Source organism: Channa argus, chromosome 9 (assembly GCF_033026475.1).
Source record: "Channa argus isolate prfri chromosome 9, Channa argus male v1.0, whole genome shotgun sequence".
Taxonomy (NCBI): Eukaryota; Metazoa; Chordata; class Actinopteri; order Anabantiformes; family Channidae; genus Channa; species Channa argus.
This window is the reverse complement of record NC_090205.1, coordinates 27,851,115-27,873,580: the sequence shown is the minus strand read 5'-3', so window position 1 is coordinate 27,873,580 and position 22,466 is coordinate 27,851,115. Positions and strand designations below refer to the sequence as shown.

Below are 22,466 nucleotides of genomic sequence, written 5' to 3'. Positions count from 1 at the left end.
CCTTCCCAGCAATAACAGATTATAATAACAAGAATGATTATTATAATAACAAGGAATATACAGGATTGATGTGTGAGTTTTCAGCGGCCTGGTTGCAGACCAAGAATAATCACTCTGATTTATTTGATGCTCATTTGTTCATTCTGAAGATGAACAGTAACTATTGTACTATTATATGAGTATTATCTGGTAGGATGATACACGGGCCCCCATCCAACCATAGGGTCGGAGGTTTCTTCCCGACCACATGTCCAAGTGTCTCTGGGCAAGACACTGAACATCCAACATCCGTCCCCTTCCCCAGCCGATGGGAATGCGGTGCCGGACCCAGCATGTTGTTTTGGTATCGTTTTTACGCAGGATGACGCTCAGCAAAACATTGGCACTGCATTATATAACTTGCAAACTGTATAACTGTGCAAACATAACATTCTGTTGAGGTAATCTGTGTAATTTTGGTGGAGTTGGATGATGTAAAAACAGAGTTCTTCTAAAGCTGGGACAAATGAGCAAATATTACAAATATCTAAAATATGTCTGTTTAGTCAATCACTGAATGTGATGTGATTTATAGTCTTCAGTTTTTCGGGCTGTAAGAAGTATCAGTTAATATTAGTTAACCACTGAACAAGCTTATAGTACAGCTTGTTTTATTGACTTTAAGGGGAAAGAAAACCCAAAAGCACTGCTAGGTAATTTATGAGAAGAACGAGAAATTAAAAGCACATATTTTCTTTCATTCGTGTACTGTTCTGGAATGCTGGATAACTTTACCTCGTTTAACCTCAAACAGTTGGTTAATCAAACCATAAAAACAGTTTGGAAGGTAAACCCTGCCTTAGATCAACCTGCTTACAATGGGCCAGGAGTGGGATTTTATATTGCATTTATATTGCTTATACAATTTTTAAACATTGTTAAATTTAACTTTGAAAAGTAAGTAGTATCTGGAGCAATTTAATAGATGTTTCTTCAGAGTACAGTACTGTAGTAACATTTCCTTCTTATATGTAGTGAAGTTGAAGTATGACGCAAGTGCAAGTAGCCTATTTCTAAATCTTTACTTTAGTACAGTACTTGACTAAATGTGCTTTCTGTTGCTGTCAGTCAGCTGTAGCAGTAGTTAGATGTGAAAAGCTATTCAATTTCACTGCATTACAAACTAGAGTATGCTGAGCAGAAAATAACTTGTAATTAAAATAATGTTGTTTGAAGCTGTCTATAAATTATATGTTTGAACAGTTGATTGGACAGTGCTTATTCTCCATTTGGCAGTGCTTTAAAATCTGTGGGCTAGATAATATACAGCATACTACCCTATGTATTGTATAATACTATGTATTGTTATGTAATTTAGGTGAATTGATTATTAATAAAAAAATTCATAAATCGTTACTGTCATGGCAAAAATGACAATATCTGGTCTTAGACAATTAGTAAAGAAGCTTCAACATCCAGGACGTCTTTTAGAGTTTTATTATCTTGCAAGAGAGAAGAACATTAACAGAGTTTCAATTCTCCATCCTATGCAGTTCTAAACTTCATACGTTCACACATTCGTTTTATATCTTTCTGTTGATGGGCAGAACATCCTCCACCCTCAGGACACTGCCCCCGGCCCTTTCTCCTGTTATGGAAATCATTTCCTTTTCCAGCACTTTGAGAAGCACCTGTGAGCATGGAGTGACTCTGGGTCAGAGTCAGTGTGGGATGGTCTGCTGTTAGACAATAACTGACCTTGGAGCAACTCTGCAAACACTTTGAGACAAAACATGGATATGAGACAAAGTTTGAACAACATTTCAAAAGTACAGTGAGAACAAGTTTCCATTATAACTAGGTAAAATGCTAAGAGTATATTGTAATCATACTTGAATTTCCATCACAGTTACATTGTCAATAAAGTACATTTATGAGTAGTAGACCCTCTTTTATCTAAAACTGTTTAAAAGCATGTGTTTAATAATTACAGGGGTGTGGCACAGATGGTAGAAGATCATCCACCGACTGCAGAGTCAATGGTTTGAACCCTGGTTCCTCCCTAAGATGTCATATTGTACTTTGACAAGATTCTGAACCCCAGGACGCCCTTGATGTGTAAATAATTTTGGACGAACCCATCGGGCAAATGACTAAATGTAAATGTTTCCATGCAAACCTCATAATTTAAAAAAGTTCTGTGTTTGTAGGACCAACATTAGGTGTCCTGGGCTGTGGATGGGCTTACACACTTCAAACTAACTGTTAACACCTGTTACAATGTTACAAGGATCACAACGTTCAGGAATAATCAGGGGTGTTCACTAATTTCAGTTTCACGAGAATTGGGTCCTAGTCTCCCATCTCATTTGCTATCTTGATGTTGTGGTGTGGTCTGAAAGTTAGTGACATTGTCATGTCTTAACACAAGGGTTGGAATCAACAGTTTTTTTCCCTCCTTCATGCAGCTAAGTAAGTAATTTCCGTAATAAAGAGGGTCACTAGGGGCGACTGTGGCGCAGGAAGGTAGAGGGGTTGTCCACCAATCTCGCAGTTGTTGGTTCAATCCCCGGCTCCTCTGGTCACATGTCGAAGTGTCCTTGAGCAAGACACTGAGCCCCAACTTAGTTACTCCTGGTGAGTGCTGGCCAGCAGCTCCCCGATTGGTGTATGAGTGTGATTGTGATTGTGAGTGTGAATGGGTGAATAAGAAGCAGTGTAAAGCATTTTGAGTGCCAACAGGTAAAAAAGTGTTAAATAAGTGCAGGACATTTACCACAATTTTGTTGACTGCTTTGGAAGACATTTTGTTGCTTGATTTAAAACTATGCAAAGAAATTAATTGGAAAGTTAGCCAATGACTGTGTCACTGCCTGCAATTCGCCTTGGACAGATGCAGGTGAGGTTGAATATGTCCATAGCAGTGACATCTGCATGTCTGTTTTCTCCCACTGACACTCCGGCCAGAATGGGAGTATCGCTTCATCGGTGGGAACGCTGTTTGCCAGTGTGCAATCAATTTTATTAATGTTAGCGTTATGATTTATGGAAGAAACTTTAACAAATCCAGTTATACCAAATACCAACATAAAATGCAATTGTCTTTAGAAAATAAAATGTTTGTTTGATAATACCAACATTTAATGGAGCTGCAATACCATTTCAAAGAGAGTTGTCATGAGAGTAATAATTTTCAGGATTATTTTTATTTTAATTTTTTTGCCCTTTCGACTTATCCCGTGAGTTCAGAGTCGCCACAGTGGATCACTGGGTTTTTTCGGATGCCCCTCGTGACGCAACCCTCCCCAATTTCTACAGAGCTTGGACCGGCACTGCACAGCTGGGGATAGGATTGGACTGTTGGGGGTTCAGTGTATTGCCCAGACACACTTTGACATATAGCCTGGACCGGGGATCGAACCACTGACCCTCTTTTTTTAGGAAGGAACAGATACAGATACTACCATTTGTGGTACTGCTCAAGGCCTAACATTTCATTTACTTTATATTATATGGAGGGAAACTAGCCTTCACTTAAGGAAAACGTTTCTCACTTATATAGTTCCACAATTGTCCTTTAACTATTTAACACAGAAACTAATGTTAGCAGGCAGCTACATGCTAGTGATTTGATGAACAATATTTACTTCCCTAACTGTGACACGTCATGTCACAGTTAGAGGTGGATGGCAGATGCAGAGGTATCTCTCCACTGTCCCCATAAATGACAGTTCCCACAAGATCTTAAAGAAATAGATGGGGGTGGTTAAGAACTCACATTATCTAGTCTAGTAGTAGCATCATCCCTATGATGCACAGGCACGTGCTGAGCCACAGCCTGTTGCAGTTGGTCTCCTTCTTTAGGTGTGTTTATTTTAATTTCACTCCTCCTTTTTCGTATTTCTTAGTATAGTACCCAGTTTTTTGTGTCGTTTAGTTCCGACTTTAAACATCCCGGACGAAATAAAGAGGAAAACAGCAAGCTGGTAAAAAGCGGAGTGGAGAAGAAAGTAGGCGTGTGAGGGCGAGAAAGACTCAAGGTCATGTAGGAAAGAGTGTGTTGCCCTCACGTCGAACTGTTGGCAGTGGGCAGTGGACTCACTCTTGGTGAAGTCTGGATGATGTCTGAATTCCAGTGCATGAAAAGTCAGTGTCCGTGATGGTGTGAGGCTCTTTTTTGCCGAAGGTTTTGCCTTTTTTCAGCAACACAATGCCAAACCACATCCTACATGTATTACAACAGCGTGGCTCTGTAGTAAACGAATAGTAATAAACTGACCTGCCTACCGGTCACTCATTGGAAACATTTAGAGCATTCTGAGCTGGAAAAAAACTAAATGAGACCCTTTTAAAAATTGATTTGTAAATAATGGCATCCTCTTTTCATTCACTTCTTACACTGCGTCCCAACTTTTGTGGAAAAATGGTTTGCGTTTTATTTTGGTTTTATTAGTGTGGTTTTATTGTATTTTATTGTATGCAACTACAGAGTATCAACCAATCTACAATAAAGAAACATGCGAGTACTTTCTGGATGTAAGTTATACTCAAACCTCAGCATATTTAGCACCACTACGTACAACCTGCTTGCAAGCTGCTCGTTGCTGTGGACTGTCCCTTTAAACCTTTGAATTTTATTCATGTATTTAGTACGTGCTTTATGATTAAACCTTGATTAAAGACTTACTAACATTTGTAACTGAGGACTTACAGAGTTAATGTCTTTAATAATGACTCATTCTAATGTTTGCCAAAGCTGAGATGAGGTCAAGACAAGTCTAGTCTTTAAAAGTTGTAGTAGAACACTCCTGCAAAATTTAAACGTGTGGGGTTGTGTCTGACACCTGCTACCTCCATCTTTGAAAACCACTCCATGGCATGAACTAGACCAAGTCTCCAATAATACATGGAAAAAACATGACCCAAAACAAATGCTTTATTTTTTCCCACAATGCTTAGGGTGTAAACAACCACAAACCAAAACCATTTGCAAGGAAGGAAACATTTTAATCTTTTTTTCCATTCTTTCTACAAAATCAATTCTGTGAACAAACACCAAGGCACACAAAGTTTCAAGTACAGTACTAGTCCTACCACAGACACTGTAAATATACACTCGTAGTCTAAGGAAGGCAGAATCTTGTCTCAAAATTGCACTGCAAAATGTATCCACATGACAAAGTCATCTAATTTACATTCATATTATGGCATGATATATATTATTAATATATATATTTTTAAAAAGTACAAACCACCATTAAAACTAACAGAATAAGTTAATTTATTCTAAATAATGAACTTTTAATTGTATATGATATTAAATTATCTCACAATCTCTTTGGTTCAGTAAGGCAAAGGTGATGATGAAAGAGCTTTTACTCATTAGAGCTGTAGTGGTCTTCGTATGTGCCCTTTTGACACAAAAACACAGTATTTAAAGTTGGTCCTGAACACCTCAGATAAGCACACATTTGACTACAGAGCAATGTTTGAGTGGACATTAATTGACTTTTTTGTTGCATAATTACATTTTAAAACCACTGGCTCAGCGGGCTAGTAGCATTTCCCTAAAGGTCAAAGCGTGAGTTCATCAACAAACAGACTATAGTCCCTCATCCATCCAGTGGTATCTATCCATGTACACAGACTCCTGCCTCAACCCAGAAGAACCAGAAATATCTTTCTGCTGTTCAAAGCAGTAAATTATTACACAAAACAAAACAAAAAACATAATTAATTGAAATAGGAAATATTTTGCTGTTGGATTTCTGAATGTCTAAGGGAGATCTTTGATCATTTGGGACTTATATTTGAAAGGGGCCACAAAAGATTTATTTTCATGTTGTCCAGACACCTTTTATGAGTCTGACCAAATCTGACAAGCACTTCCAATTTGTTCAGATACCCCACTGAATAATGTCAGGATCTAATGGATCACGAGTTCACAAGGATTCAATGTTGGATTCATCAAGCTAACATCCAACTAACACACACACACACACTTCATACAGACCTGTAAATTATTGTTACTCCAAGCTTTGGTATTTTGGATTTAGGCATACAATTAAATATGGTCCCCTACGTCAGAGACAGTATAAACATGACTGGCACAGATGTTGCTCAGGACTTTAGGAGTTTACATTACTGTGGGATCCATGCGAACAGTAATGGAAGGTGCTATTTCAAAGATGGTTACCTAAATAAATATCTTTCATTCTTTTGAGTCTGAGGTGGTGTGTTCAAGACCAAACTGGCTGACAGGAATCAGGAAAAAGCAAGACAAATGTATCGAGTGAGTAAAGTGAAGTATGTACAGAGGCATCCTGCTGCTGTTCTGTAGGCTTCATAAGGACGTAATCTTTAGCTTTTCTTCCGGGTTAAGTCCTTCTTCTTCTTGTTTACAGGGAACAGCTATAGCTGGCACAGCTGCACGTGCTTAATGTTCGGGACAATTCAGTTGTCAGAGACACAGTCCATTTCTGGCTTAAGTGGTTTAATTCAGTGTGTGTGTGTGTGTGTGTGTGTGTGTGTGTGTGTGTGTGTGTGTGTGTGTGTGTGTGTGTGTGTGTGTGTGTGTGTGAGAGAAAGATCAAAGTGCTCAATGCTCCTTCAACCTGTGAAGCAGAGACAAACATTAACACCATGATAAGTAGATTGTATCTCATTAATATTTATAATTAAGAGCAATTAGGTCTATGAAAACTCACTGTCCATTGATACATTGAAATATTTTTAATAAGTAAGTATATCAGAATAATAAACTAAACATTCTGTGTCCTGGCTTCAAAGCAGGGTATCAATCATCTATTTTAGTGGATTATGTTATTGTGAACAGTAGTCTGTTGCTTAATAATACTTATATGTGACAAACAGAGTGTCAAAGAACAGAAGGAGGAAAAGCAGGACTTACTCTATGACTGAGGTGGGACGGGATTTAGTTGAGGCCAGTTCCTTTGTCACAAGTCGCAGCAAAAACTGCACATAGAATACACAAAGTCAATATTACAGTAGTTTATATAGCTTTTATTTTTCAGAATTTAAAGTATTTTATCATGCAATCAGCTATAAAATCAAAGAAATCAGCTAAAAGGAGTTAAAATGTTGTAGATCATTTAAACCATTGTTAATATAAGAACATAGCCTGGTGTAGCTTATTGAAAATCACTTACAAATACTTTTATTACTGGTAATATTTCTTTTGGTTTTCAAATGGAGCTGTTAGTAATAATTTTTTTTAAGCTCCAAAGGTCTCAGTACTATTTAATAGCAGGGCACTGCAACGTGTGTTTATTCATTTCTTGTCACCTGTTAAACACGTAAAGGCATTTAGACAGAATGAATGTAAAGGAAACTGTGAAAATTGTGTTTTACATTAAAAAAGTAACACAGCATCTAAGAAAATAACAAAGCATAGTGTGTGCTTCTGTCTGTTACAAGCTAACACAGGGACAGTGCAGAGTGCATGTTATCCATGTTTTTGGAAACAATAAATACTATTTTGCTTTTTATTTTTAAAGACATACCTGAATAGCTGAATATTCAGCTCCAGCCCTACTTATAAAAACTCACCAGCAAAGCAAGGAAGTCAGCAGTCATCAGCATGTAGAAGACCTGATCCCAGCCACCTGCAGACAACAGTCCAGCCAGCAGGGGGCCCAGTGCTGCACCTGACAGCAGAAACGAAACCCGTATTTGAATATGCTCATTATCCATACAGTGAGCAGGAAACAAAAATCACTAGGGAACTCAGGTTTAATTCTAAGTGAATATTACATTTTATGCAAATCCCAAAACCGATCTAAGAATACACAGAAATGCTAAGATGGACAACCCAGCTCCATAACAGACTCTGGTAGCCCAAGGGATTTGCATTGGCAAATCGTGACCAACTACAGAAGCTCCAATAACACCACGTCTGTCAGTGACAGGCACATCGAGTGGCTTTGGGCTCTGCCCTCCACTTATTACTACTGCTGACTGCACCTCCTATCTTTCTGTGCCTATGCAAGGAGGGAACAGTTGGTGAAACACCTTACTCTGTTATCAAAAGAACCAGGGATTATGTTAAGTAAATCAATGTTCTTTTTCTAACTTTCGCTCAGTGTCACGGGCAATTTTAGATTCACCAATTGACCAAACATGCATGTCTTTGGACTGTGTGAGGAAACCAGAGGAAGCACGAGGAGAACATGCAAATTCCACACAGAAAGGCCACGGCCGTGCAAATCCGCAGCCTTCTAGCTGTGAGGCGGCAGCACTCACAGCAAGACAACCAGCCCAAAAGCCAAAAATACAGCAAGCAGTTCCAACGAATTGATGTGAGCAGTAGCCAACCTTGGGAAATAAAGGGCAGTGGTGGCAAGAGAGCAGTAGAGGTTTTGCAGTTTGAGGGTCAAGTAAGTGAAAGTGAAAAGTGAATATTAATATGATGCATTTACTGCACGCAATAATTTCTCATGTATGTCTCACTGGGGGCTTCAATTAAAGCCCTCTGGGATGTTTACAACAGAATATTCCTGCCAATCCTGCCAGTTATGAAAGATAATGTTTAACTGTGCTATTTTTTTAAATGTTTAAAAAAAATAACTTGAGTTATAATAAAAATAAGTTTTAAATTGAAAAGTGATTAATGCTGTAATTTTACATTTATGAGGCCAAACTGGAACTTACCAATATAATGCCATCAATATAATTACTGTCCTTATTTGTAGACTTGGTTTAACAGCACAAAATCGTATTGTCAGACCTAATATTACTACTGTGCATTGTAAACATTACAGGCATCCAGTTTTAGGTTGTGCATGTGCACTTCTCTCTCACCGAGCTGTGGAGGAGGGGACAATTAAATGGTGCGTTTAAGGACAGCAATGGACAAATTGAAGTGGAATGGATGTAAGACAGGCAGGGAAATTTGGGTACAACGTTAACAAGAATGGCTCTCTTGTCCTCCAGGATCTATTCATGCAGACAGCAGAGTAACTACATTTAGAGCGCACGTGAACTTAGCTGCATATCTACATATTCTCTGAAAATGGAAGCAGTGAGATGATCCATTTTGCTGAGCAGAGAAATGTTCGAGGATACACACCTGCGGTGGGGGTGAAAGTGATAAGCCACTGCAGGCTCCAATGCTGCTGGCTCAGTTAAGAGTCAGCTCATTTATGGCATGAACTTGCTTCATGAATTTGCAAAATTCCCAAAAAATGGGATTGAGATTCATGAATTGCATAAATCTCGAGTTTTGAGAACACTTTAGTTGGTAAATGTTCTGCACTTATATAGTGTTTTTCCTACCTAGAGGCACTCAAAGCACTTTACGCTGCTTCTTATTCACCCATTCACACTCACACACCGATGGAGGAGCTGCTATGAAGTTGGCCAACGCTTACTGGGAGCAACTAAATTGGGGTTCAGAATCCTGCTCAAGGACACTTCGACATGTCAAGAGAAGCTGGGGATTGAACCAGCAGATTGGTGGACAACCGCTCTACCTTCCTGCGCCACAGTCACCCAGTCTGGAGTTTACTCTTGAAAGGACTTGACCAATAACGGCTTATTTCTTTCATGCAGGCTGAGACTGCCATTAAGTTACTTAGCTGGCAGTTGGGCTGGCAGACGCCTCTTACCATCATACAAGTCCCACTCCATCCCTTCAGCATCATGGGCTGCTGGCCACACTATTCCCAGCTTGGATGCAGCCCACTTATACACCTCACAGAAGGCCTTGACTGTAGGGCCAGGAAGTTGGAGTCCTCTTCCTCTCCCTCCACTTCATCCACATGGAAGTCATAGCTGGCTTCACACTCCATGTCCTCAATGGACACGATCAGGAACTCAGCATCCATCATATTCGCCAAGCTTGTTTTAGCTCGTTGATGATGAGTGTCGCTCATGTCCATTGGGCGACTGTGGCTCCGGAGGTAGAGCGGTCGTCTACCAATCCCCCAGTTACTGGTTCAATCCCCGGCTCCTTCGGTTACATGTCAAAGTGTCCTTAAGCAAGACGCTGAACCCAACTTAGTTCCTCCCGGTAAATGTTGGCCAGTTCCATAGCAGCTCCCCCATCAGTGTGTGAGTGTGTGTGTGATTGTGAGTGTGAATGGGTGAATGAGAAGCAGTGTAAAGCGCTTTGAGTGCTAATAGGTAGAAAAGCGCTTTATAAGTGCAAAACAATTACAAATATTACAACTTCCAGTTTGGCAGGGAACAATCAATCAATCAATCAATCAATCAATCAATAAAATACAGCTCCTTGTCTGTACCCATCAAACAGCCACAGGATTATGTGTCACCACATACCTGCCACATTAAGAGGGGCAACAGGCATTTACACACACAACACTGGTAAGTGTATTATTTAAATTTCAATATTAAAAGGTTGATAGTGCCTAATAACACCTGGTTTTCTGAAAGGTTGGCTTGTGCAAACAGATTCAGTGTGTTCAGTGGTACAGTGGCTGTGTTCAGGCTGAGTTAATCAAATCCGCAGCTTTTTTCCCCCCTGACAGAAGTGCAAATATAATTTCTTTATATCATTGTATTTTCTATTAGGAATGTTGAGAAATTAATTTAGACCAATATCCTATAGTTTCTGCATGCAAAGGGCCTGATAATTTCCTAAATCCAACAGGAAGGCTGGTCAGCATTAAGAGAGGGTTAAATGCCCCCAATTGCTGGGGACTTTAAAGAAAACCTGCTCTAGATTGCATAAGACCTGAAACTGAAACTGATTAACCTTCTAGCATGATAATGAATTGATAAACAATCTAAAAACAGGTTTCAATCATTGTCAACATGGGTTGTTGAATATAGAGTGATGGGCATAATAGCCAATTTTATCTATTTCACAGAAGAGAAAGTGATGTTTGTACTGCAGTGAAGCTCAGTTTTATATTACAGCAGTGCCAAGACTACGGATTTAGCCACATCATGTAAAATATTTCTAACAGTTTTAAAACATGATCACTATATGAACGTTGGACTGCGCTGTTCGGCGGCAGACAGCTAATCAAAATTTCTGAAAAACAAAAAACAAACAAACAAAAAAACACCCACATCTTATTGTCCAACGGGAAAAGTATTTATCAATCATAGGTCAGGTGACATGACTTTCCTCAGATTGCATATCAAATGACAATCAATCATGCAGGAAGATATCATGGTTCTAAATTATTTGAGGAGTCTTTCAATGGAATTTGTTAATAGTAATAATTTTGACTGATACGTACCTTTCATTTATTTGCTAATTTCATTAGTTTGAGGCATATATGGTAATTTGATGTTTTTATAACTGCAATAATTTGCTGTGGTAGTTTATGTGGTTTGTCGCAAATTCCTTTCAGTACAGTGTCCTACATGTGTGTTGATCAATGGTACTGACCTACAGATCCTGTGCCATCGATGATGGCAGTGACAGTAGACAGTGCTTTGGCATTGCCTTTTAGGCTCTTGTGGGTGCCCTAGGTTTAAAGGTAAAAAGAAAAACTTCATCAGATAAGTAAGGGGGGGGATTGTTCAATAAAAAACACAGGTAAAATTGAATTAGATTTGAGAAAAAAATTCTTACCAAATCTGCAGACACTGCAGTTGTGATGAGGGAATATGGTCCATTGACCAGGCCTCCACATACTAGCAGCATACCTGGGAAATGCACATTGTTTCAGTGATGGAGTTTCTACAGCGACACAAATCCACTACACAGTGTTTTTCAAAAGCTGAAAATATATCCATACAGACTTTTCTGTTGACTGTAACGTAAAGCAGTCATGCTTCCCTAATAACAGCATGTTAATGATAATTATACACCAGTGCTTCTTCTGCTGCATCACGCTGTGTCAGATACGGACATTTAGAGCATCCCATCAGCACACTGTGATGATAATGAGCAGCAGCTGCGACCATCAGGAGCTCAGTCAATGAATGAATGGATGATGAATATACAACAGTCAAGCCACAGTATCTGCATTCAGTAAGCCATAGATTATTTTTGAGGTTCTAATCAACCAATTATTGCTGATATGCTCCTCTAATAAATTTAGATCTTGCAGATACTATGCAGCTGGACAAGTAGAAGGACAGCCTGCTAAACTGTTGGTATATCTCTTTTTACTAACTACAACTATGTCTACAGCACTCACTCTCAAGGTTTTATCCATCTAAAAGCAGATCTCCAGAGGAGACAGGTCAGATCTGCTTTACATCACTCTTTACAGACACACATTAAACAACCATCAGCCATAACACCCACACCCCGTTTTTAAAGTTGTGGTAATAGGGGTATTTAGCATGAGCACCTTTTCATGAAGCTGAAATAAACTGTATGTTCTAACAACAGTCAATCCTCACCCATATTAAATGTTTCTCATGCTGATCAGTGTATAAACATTAACCTTTTTTTTCTTTTTGCTATTTCAACAAAAGGGGACTTTTGTACTACTCACACTGACACTTTGGCCCACAGGGTAAATGCAGCATTAGACATGAAGAGCAATTATGGTCGTGCATGACAACAGTCACCATAGCTACAGCCTTCACCTGCGTGACTGAAGCAGCTGTCTGATGTGTCAGCTACTTTACACAGACACCATAAACACAGCAATCAGCAACAACAACTGTTGGTGTTAATATAAAAGTGCTTTTATAAGAATATCATAAACTAATACATGCTGATGTATCATTATGGGTTAACCAGCTCTCAGCACATAAAGGGGTTAAAATCAGCTCCAGGTATTATCAGGTATTTTTTAAATAGTTACTGTACATATTTTTCCATAATTACTATAATCAATTTAGTTTAAAATCCATTGTGTTGTTAGTGAAGTACTCTTACTACATGTAAAATGTAGATAATCTGCTTAGTACTTTCTCAAGATTTAAACCTGGTACTTGTAGTGGAAACATTGTTAGGCCAATACTTGCCCTTTTAATTAAAAGTATTGAGTTCGTGTACTTCTACCATCTTAGCATACAGTGTATCACATTTAGATGAATATGGGGCTGTGTTCCCTTTGACTGCTCATCGTTTTCATGCTGACCCTTGTCCTCCATGACATTATTAAGACAACCACAATTAATGTTGTGGCTGATTGGAGTACAACACACTGGCCACTTTATTAGGTACACATGTACAATCTAATGCAATCCAAAACAGCAGCTCTGCAATGGACCCATGTTATATTTTCTCAGTTTTAAAGTGAAACTCTCAGAAAGGTAATAATTCTACTCTCTGTATATTATTGAGGTCTTAGTGGGTGGTAGAGTTGTACTGGAGTAAATTATTTAAATGAATAAGGGAGCCAAAACCTCAGAACTCCCTCTTCTTATAATTCTTAATGACTTGTTCTCTTTGAGACATATAAATGACTATAATGTGGACATCAAGTATAAATTATAATCTTTTAGTTTTTTAGCCACTGAGACTTGCTTTGGAGTTTCGCTTTTGAGAGTGTACGATGGAATATATGAGAATTGGGGTCAGAAGGTAACAGGAAAAACACCTAACACCATTTCCCCTATATGTATTAAACAGTGGTGTACCCCTACTGAAATTTCACATGGCTCTTAAATATTCATAATGAAACAGTAGCCATAAGTTTCTACACTGCGGGTCATTTTATGTAGAGCTGTTTCAGTTTGTCACACTGTTGTTGCTTTATAGTTGAAGTTAGTTTCACAGTGAGTGCACAGCTCCTAACCTGTATCCACACTGCATGTTGGAGGGCAGCTTCATGAACTTTTATATTTTTATATTTTATGTAAGTCTTATATTTAAGAGAGTGAACAAAGGGAGAAGAATACAGAAATGGAGGTTAAGTCAGGCTTATCCAGTCCTCTGGTGGACTCTGAGGGCATTGCAGTTGGTCCCTGGCCAAGTATTCAAAAATGCAGTTTAACTGTGGGAAACACAATATTTGTATTTACATTTTAAAACCACATTTCCATCTAATGATTATTGTTTGTGAACAATCAAATGCAAATATAAAATATTTTGAAAAGCCAAAGTGACAGGATTAAAGTAGTGCCCATCCAGTATAACCTCAGTAATGTGTTCACCAATATAAGAACATTTCTCCCATTACTTTATTTTAAGTTATAGTAATTTAGAAATTATTCCAACGATTTTTTTACCTTAACGAAAGGTCAGGAAAATAATATGAATAATAGCAAGTCCTCATATCAGAGAAGGTGGAAAGAAATAATAAATAACAATTCCTTTTCAGTATTATTAATTATTAGAATTATTAAAATTCCCAGCTTTAAACTTTTTGTGAAATCACTGCTGTGCACTGTATCAGACACTTTTAGAGACAACCATCTGTGTATGTTCTGGGTAATTTCTGTATGTCAATCAAATGCTGTACACGTTTCTTTTCTCTACATGAATGATTGAGTCTTTTTCTGTGCTGTAACACAGCCACCTGCTGGTCTGACTGAGGACCAATGTTTCAGTTGGGAGCTGACACAATGTGTCTGAGCTACTCTATTTTGCATAGTTAAAACTAAGTAACATGTATATCCTTCAGTAATTAATACCTATATATAATGAGAGAAGAAAAGCCTTAGTTGGCTCTTTAGAGATCCTGAGAAGCTGCGAACAGAAAATGGTAGTTTTTAGCATGAACAATTCTAAGGGGTGAGATTTGGCTCTTACCAATGGTTGGCCCCAGACCAAACTGACTGATCATGGAGAAGCCATACAGCTGCAAGACAAAGACAAAGCATGCAATTCCAAACAATTAGTCTGACTTCGTTGAATATGCACTGGTTTCAGGTAACTATACTAAAGGTTGTTATAGTTTAGATGTTTTCTGGGTGGTTGTAACAGTGTCATGGGGACTTACTGTAGGAGCAGCCAGCAGCAACATGACTCCACAGGTGGTGGCTCTCTTTCCCAGTTTATCCGAGATCACTCCTGCCAAGATCCCCCCTGAGTAGCCACACAAAAATTCTCATATACACACAGAAATATACAAGGAAGACAGCAATGAGATGAGAAAATACAGCAGCATAGGTCAACAGCTGTTGGCTTATCCCTTCAGGGTCACCACAGCATAATGTGTTCCACACGTTGATTTGGTATAAGGTTTCTTTTACGCTGGATTCCCTTCAAGCCACAACCCTCCTATTTGAACAGAGCTCTGGACCGGCACCAGGCCTACGGCTAGTGGGGTGGGATTCCAAGTTGTGGTCTCCTGCATCTCAACTCAATGCTCTAAACCAGAACTTTTTCAAACCCGCCAAGTGTGTAAATCTGAAACTGCCAGCGCAATGTTGTAGTGTGGACAGGGAGTTCTGACAGACATGTTCTTATATAGGTACAGTAACAGGTGCTAGTGCTGCATTTTACTCTTGAAATCAGTCAGATTTCTTTGTCTGAGCAAACAAAGTTTAATTTGCCTGTTGCTGGAAAGTTTTCTCTGCTTGTTCTGTGACAAATGAAGAACTTTCAGTGTTCTGCTTGATATGACCAAAGCATAAGGTGAAACCATAAATTCTATAAAGTCATTTTTGCTTGTTTTCTGGTGTCTGCTTGGTTGGCAGTGCTTTACACAAGCTAATAAGATAATCTCCTATCTATTGAGTTGTAATATGGACAGAAATAAATGCAAAAACAATTTAAACCACCGGGAACATTTTAGAATTGTTGCCCTGTTTAATGGATATGTAATATATGCAGTCGTGGGCGACTGTGGCGCAGGAAGGTAGAGCGGTTGTCCACCAATCTCACAGTTGTTGGTTCAATCCCCGGCTCCTCCAGTCACATGTCGAAGTGTCCTTGAGCAAGACACTGAACCCCAACTTAGTTGCTCCCGGTGAGTGTTGGCCAGCTGCATAGCAGCTCCCCCATCGGTGTATGAATGTGTGTGTGATTGTTAGTGTGAATGGGTGAATAAGAAGCAGTGTAAAGCGCTTTGAGTGCCAATAGGTAGAAAAGCGCTATATAAGTGCAGACCATTTAATATTAGAAAGACATGTCCACGCATCTCTCTAGCTCAGGACAAGACCAAATGTTAACATACCCACAATTCCTCCCACATCAAACAGGGTTGAGAGATCTCCAGCCTTCTTAGCATCCAGGTGAGCTAAGGTACAAATACAAAAAAATGTGTACCTTGATTAATCTTTTAATTAATCAATTCAAATTTCTTTCTTACTGAGTCACAAGTGGTTTCAGACAAATGAGATATGTAAAACCATTTTATATATGAGGGTATCTCAAAGATTCCAGAGATACTGGGCCGCAAATCACAGTGATTTGGGGGAAATATGTAGAACACAATGCACGTGACAACTGGAATATTTGGACCTAAAGTAATAGTGTAGCTATAAAACAATGTGATCCTCTCCATGTACATTAAAATAGATTATTTGTTTCTACAAAAAAAGAATGGGAATGTGGAAAAATTTAATATAATATTGTAGACGATAAACACATTTTCCTGTGCCGTGACAACTTTTACATGTACATCTTTATCAATCGTGATATAGTGTCATTGTAGTATTGACACAGGGACATACAGAAAATCACAATATATTGTTGCGCTAATAATGATTTTGTTTATGTTTATTGGTGAGAAATTTGTAGAGAAATGAATCAAAATTCAAGACAATAATGGTTGGAGTTGTATTTAGTCTGCACCTGCTTTAGTGATGTAGAGCGGCAGCCAGAAGAGGAAGGTGTAGCTGACTAGCTTTGCAAACAGTAGGCACATAGAGAATTCAACCACACCCTGCAAGACAAACATCTTATACATTATTACAGAACTCTTAACTGTAACTAAATGATACCTGCATGCACTACAACCCTCTTACAATAATTAGCTGTTCTAATGAAACCATAAAGACAGATTTTAAATCAGTCACAATAGGGGCTTGGGTATCACTGTATTTTCATTCTTCTTTTTCTCAACTCTGAGGGGTTGTTTACAAATCTGGTCAGACTTTTTTAAGAAAATGTATTTTCCAGCTATGCCAGCATGTTCCATGATCTCAGCAAATCATCTGTTCAGCACATAAGTTCAGTTTTTTGAAGAAGTTGTCACAGTATTGAAAGCATAACTGAAGTCCACAATACTGTTGTCCCTGAAATAATCCGACATAATATGACTGATATTAGCATTTAAAGGAATGTATCAGTGATGTCCACTGATAAAATACTGCTATAATTTATATGCTTAAAAGTTCTACTCTGCCAAACAGGAAGAAGAGTTGTTTGATGATAGATTTGTGTCCTTGTGTGTTTACTGTATGTATAACTCACTGGTATCCGTAGGGCTCCCATAAAGCTTATTGCAGACGGCTCAGATTCGCTCTTTACCACCACAAATGGTTGAGCAGGGACACACACACTGTCCCGGGGCAACAACAGCTCTGTGTCATAGCTCTTAAAAACAGGTGAAGAGAAAAAAAATAAGCATAAGTGATCAGGGATTGCAGGAATTACTAACTGTCTCATGTACCCAGGTCACCTAAGAATTAACCAATGAATAGAAGTCAGGAGCCATTCATTCACAATACTGCTGGATATTTTTGTGCTTCACCTTAAGTTTACATCATAATAAAATGATGACTAATGGTGAAAATAAAAGACACAAAAGAGAAACTGGTCTGAAGAGAAATTGCCAACATCCATTTATCCTAAATAGTACTTAGAATTTCAGCATTTATCTAGGATTATTCTAACCCATTTGGTGTTATAGATAAGCAGGGTTTTCCATATAGACAAATACTGTAGATAAAACTGTACAGCTGGTTTTGATATCACTCCATATCATAAACCCAATGCTACTATCAGTCCAAAAGGGTTTCACACCATGAGGCTGAATCCAACTGTCCACAGCTCCTACAAACTGTCAAATCCACAGCCCATTAAATTTGCAAAGGGACAGAAGTGTTTGTTGTGTGACGTTCAATCAAGAATCTGTCACATGTCCAAAGAGGGTAGAGATTTGGATTCAGCCTAAGAATAACTTTTAAGCGTTCACCCAGAATCCTGTTAAATCTAACAGTAAACTCGAACAGTTCTGAGTGAGGCTGAAACCAGGAAAGACCTGGAAGCAGTGAAGGAACTGACCTTCCTGTTCTGAACACTGTCCTCATGATAGTTGTATGCCTGAATGGATTACAATAACGTGTTAAACTAAAACTCAATAATTAGCACAAAAAATACAATATCCATCCTCTGAAACATTCATTATTTATTGTCATCCCTTCATCAAGTACTTCTTGTTTTCCTTTGGGCTGTTCCCTTTCAGGAGTCGCCACAGCGAATCATGTGCCTCCAACTAACTCTGTCATCTGCATCCTCTTCTCTCACACCAACTAACTTCATGTCCTCCCTCACTACATCCATAAATCTCCTCTTTGGTCTTCCTCTAGACCTCCTGCCTGGCAGCTCCAACCTCATCATCCTTCTACCAATATATTCACAGTTTCTCCTCTGAACATGTCCAAACCACCTCAATCTGTCCTCTCTGACTTTATCTCCAACACATCTAACATGAGCTGTCCCTCTGATGTCCTCATTCCTGATCCTGTCCATCCTCATCACTCCCAAAGAGAACCTCAACATCTTAAGCTCTGCTACCTCCAGCTCTGCCTCCTGTCTTTTCTTCAGTGCCACTGTCTCTAAGCCGAACAACATCTCTGGTCTCACCACCGTCTTGAACATCTTTCCTTTCATTCTCGCTGATACTCTTTTATCACACAACACACCTGACACTTTTCTCCACCCGTTCCAACCTGCTGGCACTCGCCTCTTAACCTCTTTTCCACACTCACCGTTGCTCTGAACCGTTGACCCTAAGTACTTAAAGTCCTACACCTTCTTCACCTCTGCTCCCTGTAACCTCACCGTACCATCTGGGTCCCTCTCATTCACACACATGTATTCTGTCTTGCTGCGGCTAAGCTTCATTCCTCTGTTTTCCAGATCAGACCTCCACCTCTCTAGATTTTCCTCCACCTGCTCCCTGCTCTCACTACAAATAACAATGTCATCTGCAAACATCATAGTCCAGGGAGATTCTTGTCTAACCTCATCTGTCAGTCTGTCCATCACCAGAGCAAACAAGAAGGTGCTCAGAGCTGATCCCTGATGCAGACTCACCTCCACCTTGAACTCCTCTGTCACACCTACAGCACCTCACCACTGTCTTACAGCTCTCATACATGTCCTGCACCACTCTAACATACTTCTCTGCCGCTCCAGACGTCCTCATACAATACCACAGCTCCTCTCTCTGCACCCTGTTGTACGCTTTCTCTAAATCTACGAAGACACAATTCAACTCCCTCTGACCTTCTCTGTACTTCTTTATCAGCATCCTCAAAGCAAATACTGCATCTGTTGGACTCTTTCTAGGCATGAAACCATATTGCTGCTCACAAATGTTCAACTCTGCCCCTAGCCTTCCCTGTCATAGTCCCAACATTCAAAGTCCCTTCTGTCAGTCCTACATTCTTAGCTTTCCTCTTCTCTCTCTGCCTACGAACACACCTTCCTCCTCTCCTTCTTCGACCAACAGTAGTCCAATTTCCACCGGTACCCTGTAGGTAAACAGCACCGGTAGCATTTGTTGTTAACCCGGCCCCAACCGATCCAGTATGGAGGTCATTGTCATGATTCGCATTTTTGATTTGGCATGTGTTTTACGTCAGATGCCCTTCCTGACACAAGTCTGCATTTATGTGCCCCCTTGCAGTTGCATTCCCGTTATTATGTACAAATTTAAGCATCTTAATAATGAATTATTACAAGGTTGTTTTATTAGCACATTATTCAGTGTCATTGCAACATGATAATCCAACTGGTACTGAAGTGTGGTATATAGCAGTGCAGATATAAATCACCTGACGGGGACAGAAGGTAAATGTAAATGTTCTACATTTTTATAGCGCTTTTCTAACTATTGGCACTCAAAGACCTTCACACTGCTTCTTATTCATCCATTCACACCCATCTTGCTCAAAGACACTTCGAAATGTGAGTGGAGGAGCCAGGGATTGAACCAAAACCTGCGAGATTGGTGGACGACCGCTCTACCTTCCTGCGCCAAAGTTGCCCGGCTGCGGGTTCGAATCCCACCCAACCAAAGTGTTGCCCCCAAGGGTGCTTGCTGCCGGTCCCGAGCCCGGATAAAAAAAATGGCAGAGTTGCGGCAGGAAGGGCATCTGGCGTAAAAACACGTGCCAAATCAGCATGCAGAACATGATCCACTGTGGTGACCCCTGAAGGGACAAGCTGAAAGCTGTAGATCTTTTTTAGATTCAAATCCCTTGATGTTGTAAATATGTGTTCATTTTTACTCTACTTACTGTCTGGTAAAAGGAACAAAGATTATTACACGACAAAAAAACCCATAAACTTGTATATGACACACACTTTAACGGCATAAATGCTAAAGAGAAAAAAACTGAAGACAAGATTTTCGGTCAGCATGTATTTTACTAAGGTCTTCCAGATGATGTCGTCTGAAGGACACACATGCCGAAATCAAAGAAGCAACAGTGATGAACACCAACTGCTGTGTTGCCTCACATCACCTTTTGACTGGGCCAACAAGTTTTATTTAAAACACCACACAGCTGTCAGCTGGCTAGCATCTATCTTCAATCCCTGAATAAGACGAAGGGAAAGCTTAAAATCTAGAACAGAAGATTTACAAACTGGATACAAAGCAATGTTCATGTACCATTTTTACACCAATCTCTCACCCAAAGAAAGTTTTTATCTACTTCTTATCAAGGATATGTCTGACAAGAAGATTTTGTCTATCACAATGTATCTTTATCCAGCATTTGAACATGATGAATGGGTTCGAAAATCGATCAATGACGTCCTGACAGTTACAGACAGCTGATCATCAGCTTAGTGTGTCACAGCCCTAACAGTACAGATGATATTGGTTGTTTGGTTGCACATACAACAGTGCTTATGCTCTTGGTTAACTGACAGGTCTTAAGTATCCTGATGATATCATAGGAGGAAGTTGAAAATCAGTGAAGATATACTTTAAAATACACAAAGAGTGACACACCTGGGTTTTGTTGTCCTTATATTGCAGATACACTTCAGTGTGGCTATTTACTCCATTCCAACTCTTAGTTGAAGCCTGTTTGAAAAGACAGAAAATCACATTTCTGTTTACACATCTCATACTGATTTCTTTAGTCAATAAAGGTTTAAGTGTGTATGATTTTTGTTTCTTGGTGTCAACAAATTTCATAATAAGCTTAAAATTAATGTGTTTAATGTGTTCTTCTGTGCCTCATCTGTGGCTCTCATCTCAAGCCAACTTGTTCCTACTACGGGTGGTTTGGCATAGTTGGTGGCATAGTCACAAAGACTTGTAGATCACTGATATTCAGGGAACCAGTTTGAGGCAAATATTTGTTTTTGAGCACCATGTACATGGATCACCCACAAAACCAGTGGTCTGTGAGCAGCTTATGGCTACAAAGCACCATATGAAGAAAAAATGTAATACACTCTGTGCTCTGTTTGAAGCTGGTGACACATCATCATTGCTGCTTCAGTCACACAAGTGACTGCGGTTGTTCATCAAACCAAGTTCTCTCCATGTCTAATGCTGCATTTGCAATGTGGACTAATGTGTCATTGTAAGTAAAATGTAAAGCTGAGTGAAAAGGTTTGCATCCCCTTATTTTAAAAAGGCAAGTTTATAAAAATAAAGTTAAAGTAAAATAATGAGAATTACTTTAGTGTAAACATTTGCATACACCTTGATTAACCTTCTATGTAATTACTTTATAAAAGATGGTAGGAAATTTGCTTGAGAGCTACGTAGGAATCCAAAACAAACTGTAGTGGGACCTGACCAAAGTCCTTAGAGGCAAATAGAATAAAACTTCACATCTCCACATTCAAGTGCACAAGTTTGGATTGTTTGGGAGAAAAGCACACAGGAAGACATTGCTTACTTTTAAACATTAGGCAGCAGGCTTGCAGTTTGCAAAGGAGCCTGCAAACAGACCAAATTAATTTACAAAGATTATGCTGTCTGATGAACTTAAAGTTAATCTTTCTGGTCATAATTTGAAATAAACTGGTAAAAGCTCACTGACATTTTGGAGGTGTAGGCAAAAAGTAGAAGGCCAAATTAATGCACCTTAGTATCACAAGATTTTTAATCAAAGCCTCCTACCTTCAGTCAAAAGTTACTAAGAGGCAGTGGATCCTTCAACAAGACAATGACCCAAAGCACAAAAAAAACTAAACTCAGGAATTAGTTAAAAAGAACAAACTGAATGTTTTACCATGGCCTTCCTAGTCTCCAGACTTAAATTGTATTCTGGACAGATTACAGAAGGCTGTACAATGCAGGAAACCAAGAAAACTGGTAGACTTAACAGATACAAATGCTGTTCGTAGAGTAACGAAAAAGGCTGGAGGTTATAAAGGCAAAGGGAAAACATACAATATTAGAGAAGCTTTCATAAACAGGGGAGCAAATTTGTACTTTCCA

At 39.2% G+C, this 22,466-nt stretch overlaps 1 protein-coding gene across 3 annotated transcripts in view; it reads right to left on the bottom strand.

Annotated features, from left to right (window-relative positions):
* Positions 1-4,897: 4,897 nt before the first annotated feature.
* The window catches only part of slc37a1 (solute carrier family 37 member 1), a 28,564-nt gene continuing 10,995 nt past the window's right edge, over positions 4,898-22,466 (bottom strand). Inside the window, exons 10-22 of one of the 3 annotated variants that reach the window (XM_067515999.1) lie at positions 21,018-21,092; positions 18,053-18,091; positions 17,240-17,362; positions 16,619-16,709; positions 15,999-16,061; positions 14,820-14,905; positions 14,630-14,678; positions 11,546-11,619; positions 11,360-11,438; positions 7,549-7,646; positions 6,890-6,954; positions 6,560-6,593; positions 4,898-6,505 (exon numbers count right to left, since the gene is read on the bottom strand). In XM_067515999.1, coding sequence (XP_067372100.1) covers positions 6,578-6,593; positions 6,890-6,954; positions 7,549-7,646; positions 11,360-11,438; positions 11,546-11,619; positions 14,630-14,678; positions 14,820-14,905; positions 15,999-16,061; positions 16,619-16,709; positions 17,240-17,362; positions 18,053-18,091; positions 21,018-21,092 — 858 coding nt within the window. In that variant the 3' untranslated portion in view covers positions 4,898-6,505; positions 6,560-6,577. Of the gene's footprint in view, positions 6,594-6,889; positions 6,955-7,548; positions 7,647-11,359; positions 11,439-11,545; positions 11,620-14,629; positions 14,679-14,819; positions 14,906-15,998; positions 16,062-16,618; positions 16,710-17,239; positions 17,363-18,052; positions 18,092-21,017; positions 21,093-22,466 lie in introns of all 3 variants that reach the window. The other 2 variants (XM_067515998.1, XM_067516000.1) reach the window with 2 other exon arrangements.